Source organism: Neolamprologus brichardi, chromosome 13 (assembly GCF_056152115.1).
Source record: "Neolamprologus brichardi isolate AB-2024 chromosome 13, ASM5615211v1, whole genome shotgun sequence".
Taxonomy (NCBI): Eukaryota; Metazoa; Chordata; class Actinopteri; order Cichliformes; family Cichlidae; genus Neolamprologus; species Neolamprologus brichardi.
The window spans coordinates 26618027-26631309 of NC_142116.1; the positions used below are offsets into that span (position 1 = coordinate 26618027).

The window sequence follows — 13283 nt, forward strand, 5'->3', positions numbered from 1 at the left end:
GTCACATGAAGACCAAAATAGTTCCAGACGCCAGATCTGAATGAGGGTGGGGGAGGTTCAATTTGCCATGTTGCAACAAGCTTAACTTCTGTCTAGCTAGCTTGCCCTGCGCTCAGTGAATCTGTGTTCGACTACTCCGCCTAGGCTGCACTGTCGAGCGCAGATCCACTGAGCGCTCAACACAGACAGCACCGTCAGAAGGAAAGTTGATAAAATAAATTAAAAATGTTGTATTGTTCGATACATATGCGTACCGAACCGAAAGCACTGTATCGAACGGTTCAATATCGATACGAGTATCGTTGCACCCCTAATATATATATATATATATATATATATATATACACACACACATATATACAAAGTCACTCATTAATAAATAGCTGGAAAAGAAACACGTGTAGTTGTAGCAGTAACCAGTGTGTTAAGTGGATAAGGCCATCAGATGTAAAAACCAAAACAGCATTTATGAGTGTTTTAAGTTGTAAATCAGATTTGGCCGAACACGACAGGAAGGAACAGCAGTGCTGCTTACCCACAGAAAAGTTCAGGATATCTTCACCAACTCATCTCAGCATCGCTGTTATCAGTCAGAAGTGGGCTTCTCTAAATGACTGGCCCCTATTGGACACCTTTCACAAAGTCTTACAGCCTCTTCAAGAGTAAATGAGCGCGGACGGCATTGCCAGCTGAGGTAAACAGTGGACTGACAGCCTTCCACAGATGGAGGGAAAACACCAGGTTAGATCTGTATCTGGTCCAAATAATAACATAAACACACTGGCCACCTGCAGACTTATGAGATGTAGTTTAAAGTTGTTTTTGATATGTCCTACAGCGGCCACCGTAGCGAGGCTTATACTGTTTAGTTGGGGAGGACTAAGAAAATAGAAGTCAGTTGATTGCAATCTGCCGATAACGTGAAAATCTTACATTCTGTAACTTTCAGTGTAGTTTGATGTCCAGGTGAAAACTTATTTTAGGTTATGAGATCTTTTTGATACATTCACTGTTAACTGGATGTCTTTGGGTTTTTGCCTGTGGGCAATTTGAATATGGCTCAGTTCATACGGGCTGTTGTAATATCAAAGATCTACACTAAACTGACAGAAGCATAAATAGCAGTGCGAACATGATTATGTTTACATGATTACGTTTACATTATGCTGGCTGTCTGCCTAACCAGGCATGTACAGTTACGTGCAGCCATGATTATGCTTGTGGGGTTCATACCGGATGTTTTTTAATTTGACACACATTCTAGTGGTTTTCCACACAGCACAATAGTCAGGACAAAGAAAGAGTTTTGGTGGTGAAGTAAAAGAAGGATTGTTTTTGCTTGGCTAGATCGCGTCCATATGAATAAATGAAGGAAGCCCAATTGTTTAACTTGTCACTCCTTGCTTCTTAATTTGCTTACAGTAGGTTCTTTGCTAATCAGCTTTGACTCTCAGGCTTGTTTAGCCAACATGCTTGAGTCTCTGTGGAGGAAGCAGTTCTCCCAGCTTTCCAAAATGAGGCCCAGATGAGCCTGATCCAGGCCAGTCAACAGTCTGCCTACTGAATCCCACAGGGGACGTCCCTGTTCCTAAAATTACAACCTTCCAAACTGTCATTTCCTTTTGCAAAAGACTTTCAATGGGACAAATTAGCACAGATAGTTAACATATGGGGCCCAAATGGGGGCTGGGACGAGTGGAAAGTGAGGAGTTTGCATGAATTTTGGTGGGTTTGTGTGTGGGACGTTTGTGCTCATAAATTCACGTGTGCAGGCGTGCAGAGCTCAGGAATGCAAACTGTTGTCTGCGTTTGATACAGGGCCCTTTGGTTGTCTGTCTGGCTGTATGTGTGTGTGTTCACAGCAGGTGGAAAAAACATTTGTTAACAGTTGATCTGTTGCTCCAAACAGCCTCCACTTTGTTTCAGTGCATACCGATCGGACGTTTCTTGTCACTTCTTGTCCCGGTCTCTCAGTCAAATCACCAGGAGATCCAACACTTGATCGTTTATTGGCTTTGCTGCTTCCTCTTAACAGATGCTGTTTATTATTAACATACGCTCTCACGGTGCTATCCAGATATCTGCTAACATATCTCGCCTCCTCTCAGTACCAGAGCCAAAAAGACGGGCTTCTTTTTCACCTCCACATGCCGCTGCAGCATGAGAGGTGTTTCGCATTTCTCTGGAAGCTTCTTTGAATTTTCCATAGCAAAGCCGAGGGCCGTTTTTGGCCCCAGCAGCCAGTTTTAATGCCATGAAAGCACCTAAACAGCCGGCAGTATTGATGTAGCTTTGATCTTTTTTTTTAACTTTTTTGCATGTAAATAAGTATGCATGCTTGTCATAGACACCAGGACATCACCTATTGGTTTTTGCACTCTACATTTTGAAACCTCAACATTAGCATTTTTCGCCGGCACCATGTTAGTTTATTGGAGCCAAAAAGTGACTATATTTGGATTAGAGGGTAGAAAGGGTAAGGACGGCTACATCCATGAACTGTATGGGTGCAATATTGGACTTGAGGAACAAGGTATTAATAAAGAACTCCTCAAAACTGCAGCACAGACTTCTTGGATGGTATATTTCACACAGCAATTTGTGTTATTTGTCAGCTGGTGACTCAGATTAGTGACGGTGAGGCCTTGTCAAGGTTTACACACTTGCCTGGATGAGTTCTAAAAAACAAAATTCACCCACCGTGCAGTTATGAAGGTAGAAACTGTCCATAGAAAATACAGTTTTTTCTTTAAACAATGTCTTAAGAGTTTTTCTTTTATACATATAAACAAAAAGAAAAGGATTACAGATGATCTGTACATTCGGGGTAAAAAGCCCGTACATTTAACGCTATGAAATAAAAGGGGAAAGACGGGAAATATAAACACATGTATGACATTTCCCAAAATAACATAATCCCTGCAAAATAATCCCATTCACTCCCACCCAGGTCACTACCCTCGACCTGTACACTGTATTTCCACACCTGACATAAGAGAGTTTGCTGAAAAATTCTTATAGATTTTGAAATGCATCAAGGGTCCCCACATGCTTTGAAATTTCCCAGTAGAGTTCTGGAGTGAGTGTCTTATTTTTTTCTAGTTTTAGACACAACGTGAGGTCATATAACCACTGTTTGTGAGTGGGGGGCAGCGTCCCCCCACCTCAGTAGGATTGCCCTCCTGGCCAACAGGGAACAGAATGATAACACCTGTCTTTTATAGGCACCTCATTCCCACTGATGCCAAACAGAACAAGAAGGGGGCCAGCGTCACACTGAAAATCCTGGTCAGTGTATGAAAAACGTCTGTCCAGAACTGGACAAGACCAGTACATGTGGATCAATGAGGCTTCAGCAGTTTTGCATCTGTCACAATATGGAGTGATTTCAGGATCGATACGAGATAATCTGGATTTTGAGAAATGGACTCGATGCACCACTTGAGTTTTTTCTTTAAAAGTGGTAAGATTAGGTATTTTAGCGTAGCAGTCTGTAGTAATTGACTCACTCTTGGAGGTGGTCCCAAGTGGACACTAGAGGAACTGCAATTTTTAGCAGTTTTTACCAGAATGGCTTTTCAGCTCTGCAGGATGTCACATTGTGATTTGTCTGTGCTAATATATAAATGCATGTGTATTCTAACGTCTACAGTGACACGTACATGAGCATTATTAAGACTCAGGGTGTTGTGGTTTCTTTCAGAAACATCTACATACAGTATGTTTGGTACACAGTCTCCAAGAGGCAACCGTTAGACTTTTATGTTTGCTTTTTCCTGCTTATCTGTTGAAGGCAGCCAGTTTAGTAGGTGTCAGTTTTCTTCCAGCTGTTTTTCGTGGAACTGTACTGCAGCTATCTGTTTCTGCAAGTAGCTGAACTCTTACTCTGCTCCTTTCGAGCCGTCTCACCCTTCCCCCTTTTATCTCAGTCAGGTCTTGGTCATGTCCTTCCCTCATGCATCGGCTCTGTTATGACATCGGAGAAGGAAAGATTAGCAGCATGTAAACAAGGTTAATTTTAGCATGCACCCGAGGTGACTAGCTGCAGCCTCCATCACCGACGAACACTGTAAATGACCGTGAGCTGGAGACATCTGCGCCTGTGTGTGGGCGAAAACAAAATGTAGTAGGCCGTTTCCTGGCTGGTTAGGTAATGATTCTAAAATATTTGATTCAGGGTTTATCGGTCATCAGCTGACCTGGGAGCCGTTTGTTTTTCGCTTTGCAGTAGAGGAGGGAAACAGGAGAGGGAGAAAAAGATGTTACATAAGCAGTGCAATAAAATAGCGGCCAACTGTCCAAACCAAATAGCTCATAGGTCATCACTGAGAATATGTCCATGACTTAATGTGGTCGGAGAACAAAATAACGATACTTCATAATGATAATATACGTGGTGATTATGTTATTTGTCATAGAAAAGTTAGAATAACAATCTTTGACTTGTGATAGCGGGGAAACATCAGTACTTTTTCCATGAAATCAAGTGATATATTACATAATGCAATACTGAAAGATTATCATAACGCCGCCGCCATCATCTTTCCCCAGTTTTTCCACGATACTAATGTTTTTCTCTGCTCCACAGATGCGGCCACTCGGCTGTGTATCGCACCAGAGAAATGGCAGCTCGGGCTCTTGTCCCCTTTGTCCTGGTCACGCAAATCCCGTCCACCGTCCAGACCTTGCTGCAGGAACTTCCTCTAGAACCAGGACCCAAACTCCAACAGAACCGCATCCACGGCACTCTGCTGCAGGTCTGCTCCCGTGCACACGCCAGCATAAACCAGGACACACACACACTTTGTATAGATAACACCAAGTTGGGGAGGGATTGTTGTTTTAATGATTGCAAAGATTCTTTTAGAGTTGGATTCAAAACCTTAGTAACTTCAGTGTGTTCGTACGTGGTTGTTCTCTGTACGAATCAGCAAAGGAGCGCACAGTTCTAAGTTACGTACAGCCTGTCTCAACGTTTTGGATTTTGATTCTGTGCCCGTGTGTGAAAAGAGGGTGCACAACAAGGTGCTCTACTGCAAATATGAGTAGGCACACTTTGTTACAGTTTGTCACTTGTCACGTACACAATCATACATAGTACGACACGCAATGAAATGCTTGTTGCTGTGCAATTAGAGCAATAAGCAGTTAGCAACAGTACTCCTTGTACTCTGAACTTGTAATCTGCCACATTGGTGAGATGCTGGAGTCGGAGTCTCACCACGGGATGAAGAAACTCACTGGAGAGGAAGCTGAAAGATGCTTGAGCCGGCCACAATATGGATCCGCCTAGCAGCTAAACTTTCAAAATAAAAGGGAAAGAATCTGTCTTAGATGGTGTTGTTTCACGGATGATAAAAAGTTCTCAATCACTAGTCTTTAGCCATTGACTGTATGTGGGAAAAGCCTTTTTTGAAAATTCAAATGATCAAAATTTACCCCACCTCCAAAAAAAAAAATTTAAAAAAAGAATTAAAAAAATGATTATTAAGAAAAAATTACGTAATAAGGCACTGGCAACCGATTACAGTCATAAGTATTTCTTTTGTTAATCTGACCTTTCACAGTACAAATATTAAAACTAGTTGTATTCTATAGAGTCAATTCTGTACTAGCTGCGTGAAATTGTAGACCAAAGGCAGTGATGGAAAACAAAGACATGAGAGGCAGTTGATTTTGCAGAGGTCTCTGTGAGTGCCTCCAGCTCTTAGGCTACGTTCACACTGCAGGCGAAGGCGCATCAAATCTGACTTTTCTGACCCTATGCGACCCATATCCGATCATGGTATGACAGTGTGAACGGCACAAACCCGATATTTTCACATCCAATCTGGGTCATGGGTATGTGGTACTGAATCCGATACATATCTGATGTTTTAGAAAGCGACTGCTGTTTGAACGGTCATGTCGCATTAAATCCGTCTTTTACGTCACTGACACAAGACAGACGCCAATTATCAGCGCTGGAGTAGCCCCCGAGAAGACATCGTGAACACTTCCTGGCCATCCCGTGAAACTTTTGGGAAGACATCGTTGGCGAAACGTGAACATTTTATTTGTACTGTATAATCTGCAGATTCTGACAGAAATCTGTAACTATCCTTTGAAGCACCGCTCCTCTAAAACAGCAATAAGGATCATTATTAGGCCAAATGTAAATAACAAAATAACTTTACGTTTCCCAATTTTGCTTTAAGTTATAAAGTCCGAAACAAGTCTTTATATTAAGGCCATCAGTCAAACAATATTGTCTCTGGGTCTAAACAGAGCGTGTTGTGTGTGACGTCGTCTTTTGCGCATGCGGGCCGCTTTGAGCGTTCACACTAGAGCGCGTTTGCTGTCATATTTTATTTGTAGTGTGAACAAGCAGACAAAAAAATCGGATTTGATCAAAAAATCGGAACTGAGCATTAAGACCTGCAGTGTGAACGTAGCCTTAGTGAGAGTCATGAATCAGTGCTGAAGGGTGCCAAAAAGCTTCATGTTCAGATGTGTGTTTAAAAAGCATGTTGAGCATGAAGAAGGCGCTATAAGGCTTCTGCTTGTCTGGCATTAAATTAGGGCTAAACGTGAGGTTTTATTTTTCACGTATTTGGGCTGTTTTGGGTATGCTTCAAAACTTGTGGCGCATTAAAAAAAAAAAAAAGAAGAAGCTTATTAGAGCTAAGGCACACATTTATACATGAAGCCAGCATGTTCTCTTGTCAGGAAAATTAGATTGTATGTAGTTTTTACCCCTCAGCTATAAAAGACAGATGCGGGGCTGTCATCAGGCGCGGCGGCGAGGACAAACGAGGCAACGGGAGCTTCAAATCTCAGTGAAGTCACCTAGGATTTGATGTACTAATCAGTGTGATGTAGAATAGGAAAAAGAAACTAGACTCCAAGCACGTAAACACGGATGTCAACGCCGCCGGGATGACATATTACATGAAAATGAGCTTCTCAGTTGTTTTATGAGGGAGGAAATGCATTCATCACAGTTGTTAGCCTTCAAGGACACACGGTGTATCTCCAAAACATAAACTTTATTCCAAATGAAAACACGACAATCATCACCACTGGACCCGAGCTGCGATTTGCGTTTCCACCCAGCAAAGAGAAGAGGCAGAACGCAATTACCAAAGCAGTTATCACGACGGGGCGTATGCGGACGCCAGCGGAGAGGTTGGAGATACAATGCATCACACCTCAGCAAACACACACATTATCTGTCAGTCCCACACACTCAGTTACCGCACAGAGCCTGTCCAGACAAGGCGGTTATCGCAGAGTAAATACCAGTGTTTAGTTCTGTCATCACACTCTGACAAACACAACCAAACAGTCTGCTGGTAATATCAACACACACGGGAGGGGGGAGTGGGAGTTTCCCCGGCCTTTTTATTGAACGCCACTGATGGGGTCGGCCAGGGAGCCGGTGGGCGTGGAGCGGTAGGAACCGGGGGTCAAGACAAAAGAATGAAAAAGTGCACTTCTTTCTGGAGAAGATGGAACACTCGCGGGGGGACGGCGATCTGGACTGCAGGGAGGTCCGCTGTGGGATGAAGGCATGGATGGAGGAGGGGAGGTGGGCCTCTTAAAAGCTTAGAGGAGATTTCAGGAGGAGAGCGGTTTACTCCCCTCTCCTGTCATGATCGCCACGTGTGAAGCTTCCCCACATGTCTCCTGGTCATCCATCTTCATCTGTGTGCCCTCTGTTTCTGCTCCTCTTCTTTTTATTCTTTTGTTTTGTTGTTGTTCCCCATGATTCACCTCACCTCTTATTGAATCCAGACTTGTATCATTTAGAAGTCACCACCTTTACATTTGTTGCCAGCAGTTTGTTTTCTTGTCACACTGTAACACATAAACACCGGTGAAGTCACAGCGTGCTTCATACAGACGGCAGCTTCTGAAGCTGAAAATTAGGAACTGCAGCTCCACCAAAAGGATCATTTCCCTCTTCCTGACAAATGTGGATGCATTTGTTTTAAATAAAGCTCAGCCTTTCTGTTGAAGCTGGATGTTGAAGTTAGTGGCGTAGCTGCTTTGACTGGCTGGTTGAGCCTAACGCAGGAGGCTGCAATCACTCGATTGCTAGTGCGATAGTCTCACTGTCATTTGAGGTGTCGGTGGCTTTTGGATCACTTGCAATGCAATTACCTGAAGAAAACAAATCCTGTTACTTAACACTGACACAGGTATCTATGCCTGTGTGGTGTACCTGTATAGCTTTGCTAAAGCGGCTTAATAGCATTGATTAGCAACTTTGACTAAACACAATTACCTCCATGTCCAAAATAAAGACTGATGAACTATAAGGTGCAGTTCAGACCACATTCAATTCCCCTCTCGCCCCTCGGGGCGGTCTTTATCCTTCAAGCTTGGGTCCTCTACCAGAGGCCTTGGAGCTGGAGAGTCATGTGCAGTATGTCTGTGAAGGTTCTCAGTCATCCAGGTCATCGTAGTCAAAGGAGCTTGCAAAGAAAAGCGTCTGGACTTCTTTAAGTTACTTGAAGACGTTTCACCTCTCATCCGAGAGGCTTCTTCAGTTCTAAGGTCAAATGGTGGAGAGTCCCAGATATAAACCTGGTGGGAGTATCCCCCCACAGAGGGACAAAAGGACCCCCTGATGATCCTCTAATCGCCTGAGCCAAGGTGTGGAACTGGGTGTGGGTCCCAATCAGCCAGAGTTTCGGGTGAGTTCATTGTGAAACCTGGCCCCACCTTATCATGCGAATTCCTGAGGTCAGATGGCCCAGGGTGTGAGTGGGCGTTAAGGCGTCTGGGAAGGGATCTCAAAACTGGATTATAGATGGCAGAGAGTTGGTGTCGTAAACCACCGCCTCTGTTCAAAGATGGTCGCTCACAGTGGACATAGATGGCTTCTTTCACTCCTCTTTCAAACCATCTGTCCTCTCTGTCCAAAATGTGAACATTGGCATCCTCGAAAGAGTGTCCTTTATCCTTAAGATGCAGATGGACAGCTGAGTCTTGTCCTGTGGAGGTGGCTCTTCTGTGTTGTGCCATGCGCTTGTGAAGTGGCTGTTTGGTCTCTCCAATGTAGAGGTCTGGGCATTCCTCGCTGCACTGTACGGCATACACCACATTGTTAAGTCTGTGTTTTGGCGTTTTGTCTTTCGGGTGAACCAGTTTTTGTCTGTGCGTGCTGCTGGGTCTGAAATGCACCGGGATGTCATGCTTGGAGAAAACACTCCTGAGTTTTTCTGATACACCGGCTACATAGGGGATGACAATGTTGTTGCGTCTGTCCTTCTTATCCTCCCTCGCTGGTGTCTGATCTTCTTTTCTGTGCCTCTTTGTTGACTTTAAGAATGCCCATTTAGGATAGCCGCACGTTTTTAGTGCTTCCTTTACATGTGTGTGTTCCTTCTTTTCCCCCTCACGCTTAGAGGGAACATGTTCTGCCCGGTGGTGTAGGGTCCTAATTACTCCAAGTTTGTGTTCCAGAGGGTGATGGGAGTCAAACAGGAGGTACTGGTCCGTGTGTGTGGGCTTCCGGTAAACTTCGATGTTGAGGTTGCCATTCTCTTCAATGTGCACCGCGCAGTCCAGGAAAGGCAAACAGTCATCCTTCGTGTCTTCCCTGGTGAACTTGATGTTTTTATCCACAGCGTTGATGTGCGCAGTGAAGGATTCCACTTCTTGTGTCTTGATTTTGACCCAGGTGTCGTCTACATATCTGTACCAGTGGCTGGGTACTCTTCCTTTGAAAGAGCCAAGCGCCTTCCTTTCCACTTCCTCCATGTAAAGGTTGGCTACAATAGGTGACACGGGGGAGCCCATGGCACAGCCATGTTTTTGTCTGTAATAGCCTTCGTTGTATTTGAAATATGTAGTGGTGAGGCAGAGGTCTAACAGTGTGCAAATCTGATCGGGTGTGAAGTTGGTCCTGTCCTCCAAGGAGTTGTCTTCTTGTAGTCGTTTTCTGACAGTCTCCACTGCCTCCGTGGTGGGTATGCACGTGAAGAGAGAGACTACATCAAAGGACACCATGGTTTCATCTGGATCCAGGGTAAGTTTCTGGACCTTGTCAGTGACCATGTGCAGTATCTTAGCTGTTCCTGGACTGCGCTCCTCCCGACAGAGATCTTGGATGTTGTTCCTGGGACCTGCTGGAGCCACTCACCTAGCTTAGGGGTCGCTGTTACCTTCACCCTCTGCATCTTTGCAAGCTCTTCTCTGAGCCCTTGGTCAAAGTCCATATACTCTCAAGACACAAATCCACTTCTGAGAAACTATGATCCTTGATTCTTAAATAGAGGTTTTACTTAAAAATGACTAAAACCATTTTCAGCCGAGCTCACTAGAACCTGTTTTAACTGCAATCGCTTCTTACTGCAGTCGATTTGCTGCTGCATACTGGTTACCCCAAGAAATTACGAAGTTGGTGTCCCACCGCGGTGACTGTTCCTCAGCTGTTGCTATGTGGATTTTTTTGAGTGCACAAGCTGAGAAGCAGGGGCTTGAGCCAGGCTCCGTTGACTCCACTGGCCCTCTCTTTAATCACACCCTGCATTAGAGTTTGAATTTGAAAAGGTTTATTCACACATCTGCTTATTTGGCAGTTTTAGTCCGTTTCAACCCCGTTTCGCTTCCTCTTCGTGCAGTTTTTTCATTTGAACCTTTTTTTGTAGCCATCCTAAGACGGCTCACATGTAGCGTATGTCACATTCGCAGAGACACACAAATATCTGTACGGGATACAGCAAAGCCGAAGCCTACAGGCTTCCTTAGACATTTCATTTCCTTTTTCCTTCCACTGAAAGCACACCAGACCATTGTACCTCACACACTGTCTGCTCAGCTTTGCTGCATCCACAGTGTGAATACATAATAAGCCACTGCAGCACGTATACATCACGTTTCCTGTTTTTAACTTACAGTTGTGTTGAACATCAGTCCTTTTACTCTGAATTGTTACACATTTGGGTTTAATTCTCCATTTCTTCCTTATTAATAATGCTGTTGTTATTAGGCCTGCTGTTTTTTGCTATACAGTTACCCCGCCAATGGTATTGTTTTGTAGTCATATTTACAATAACATTATATAATGAGATAAAACTGCGAGGACTGAATCCTAATTAATGCTACAATGTGTTTATAATGTAAGATCTCCCACGTGTAGCTCTGAATAACTCTGTTCATCTGTTTTGTGTTAATAATTTCATGACTGCGTCAAAGCTTCAGGTTTCTCATGTGTTTCAAGAGTTTAATAAAGTAACGATGAACTCGTTTGATCGGCGGGGATTGATTATCTGTGGGGACTATCTATACCGAGGCTACAGATAGCAGGTGAGTAGGTGTACGCTAATGTGAGGGCACAATGAGGGCGTTGTGGAGATGATGGAGGCAGATATGCAAAGAGCTGCAGAGCCCAATGCAGGTGAAGTGGTCTAAACTTAGTAAGACAGAGATAGAGGTCTGAGTGTACGTGTGGAAGGGAGCATCTCTCTCTCACACGCACACACACACACACACACACACACGTCGCAGATATAGACTGTAGCCTCCCTGCTCTGTGTGTGAGAAACAAGGACGATGTTTAGACTGGAGCTGCAGAGACGGGGAGCGAGCGTGCACGTATGTGCACGTTCATGTATGCCACACTCTGGCGCTGTTTACACCGAGCTTACGAGGATTCTGGTTTTGGCCCCGGGACCTGTCTGATGTATGTTAATGTGCGTCGCCGTGTGTGTTTGTGTATAACAGGTAGCAGATGTTTTTGCTCGAGGGAGAAATGACTTCCTCTGTTATTGTCAAAGAACAACTGTTAGCTGGGAACCATCACCGCTACCGAGGCCGGCTCTGCCACCCTGCTGACTTTCACACAGGCGGTAATAAGTCTCATACAAGGAAATGTTTCCATCAGACACTTTTTTTGGCTAGTTTTTTTTTTTTTTTGCACGATTATAAGAATTCTTTTATACTGAACATTAAAAATCAGAGAAAGTTTAACCACTACTCTGACTTGACTTGCATAAAATCCAAATAAACAGTGACTATCTCACCCCAGATCCTCAGTAGAGCTCTCTGCTATGAAGAGTAGCCTAAAGGTTGTATCAGTGTTTGTATATAGTTAACAACTGACTGTCAAATACAACAAAGTATAATTCAACAGTATTTCAACAATGGTTATTATTCACTTCCACAGTGACCTGAAGGGTCCACTTTTGAAGTTGTCTTCAAATAAAGTTGTTAATGTGTAATAATGTAAGAGTTTGAGTTTCCCTGTTGCTTCTTTTTCTTAAACTACATCTCACATGTACATCGATGAGCTGTAATGTTGATTTACTGAAATCTTTCAGATTTGTGCATTTCGTCTCATGAAGTTTTTACACACGGTTTTGATTGGGTGATTAGCGTCACATGGGATGAGTTACACTGATGCGTTTGGTCTGCCGCACATTTAAGCCGCATTCAGTTTCCTCTGGAGTGAGTTGGTGTGTTCCAGTAGTAAAGTCAGGAACGCATTAAATATCGTAAAGACAAAGGCTCTGCAGATCAAAATAGGCCTACTGTAAATACAAGAAACGTTGCTCAGAATAAAATGTGAACAGTCTGTCAAAATCTAGTAAATCTGGATCCTTAAAGAACGGCCTCTGGGTCCAGATCCAGACAGCAGTGCGCCTATTGGTGATGTCACTGCTGGGATTTACAGAACATTAGGATTCACTGACATTTTAAAATGGGAGTCTGCGGGATTTGCTTTTGAAGTCAGCCAGAGGCAACTTGAGAAATTGCGGTTTTAGGCACTTTGATTTTAGCTTAATGGATCAGCCTCGAAGCTCGTCCCTTGAAGGCCGGCCTTCGCGGATCCTGGTTCTGCTTAAGGTTTCTTTCTGTTAAAATAGAGTTTTTCCTTCCCACTGTCACCAAGTGCTTGCTCACAGTGGCATCTGAATATTGGGATCTTGTATATATTATTGTAGGCACTAGGGTTGGGCGATATGTAAAAATTGTCCAACCGACATCAGTCCAATAATCAACGATGGGCGATATATTCACGCATGTGCAGAGTTTTTGATGGCGGGAGCAGTGTAATCATGCACGGACTGATTTTCACGTTTACAACACAGAAGTCCAAACATGGATAAACTAATTTCCCAGAAAAATTAGGGCTGTCAGCGCAGTCATAACAATTAATGTGATTAAAAAATTTTACGCGCTCAACTAATCTGGAGCGCAGAATAAACAAACTTTGGATAAACTGCCGAAATGCGTTGACAGAGACAATTCAGGGATTTTGACCCAGTCTGCGCTCCATGTGGGTTAATTGT

At 43.7% G+C, this 13283-nt stretch overlaps 1 protein-coding gene across 4 annotated transcripts in view; it reads left to right on the forward strand.

The window, feature by feature from the left end:
* thada (THADA armadillo repeat containing) overlaps window positions 1–13283 on the forward strand; it is a 124181-nt gene that overhangs the window by 56775 nt on the left and 54123 nt on the right. For all 4 annotated transcript variants that reach the window (XR_015719927.1, XM_087850381.1, XM_087850380.1 and 1 more), the window contains exon 29: window positions 4589–4757. Coding sequence is in view for 3 of the 4 variants with exons in the window: in XM_087850381.1 (XP_087706507.1) it covers window positions 4589–4757 (169 nt within the window). In the remaining variant the exon portion in view is untranslated. The remainder of the gene's footprint in view (window positions 1–4588; window positions 4758–13283) is intronic.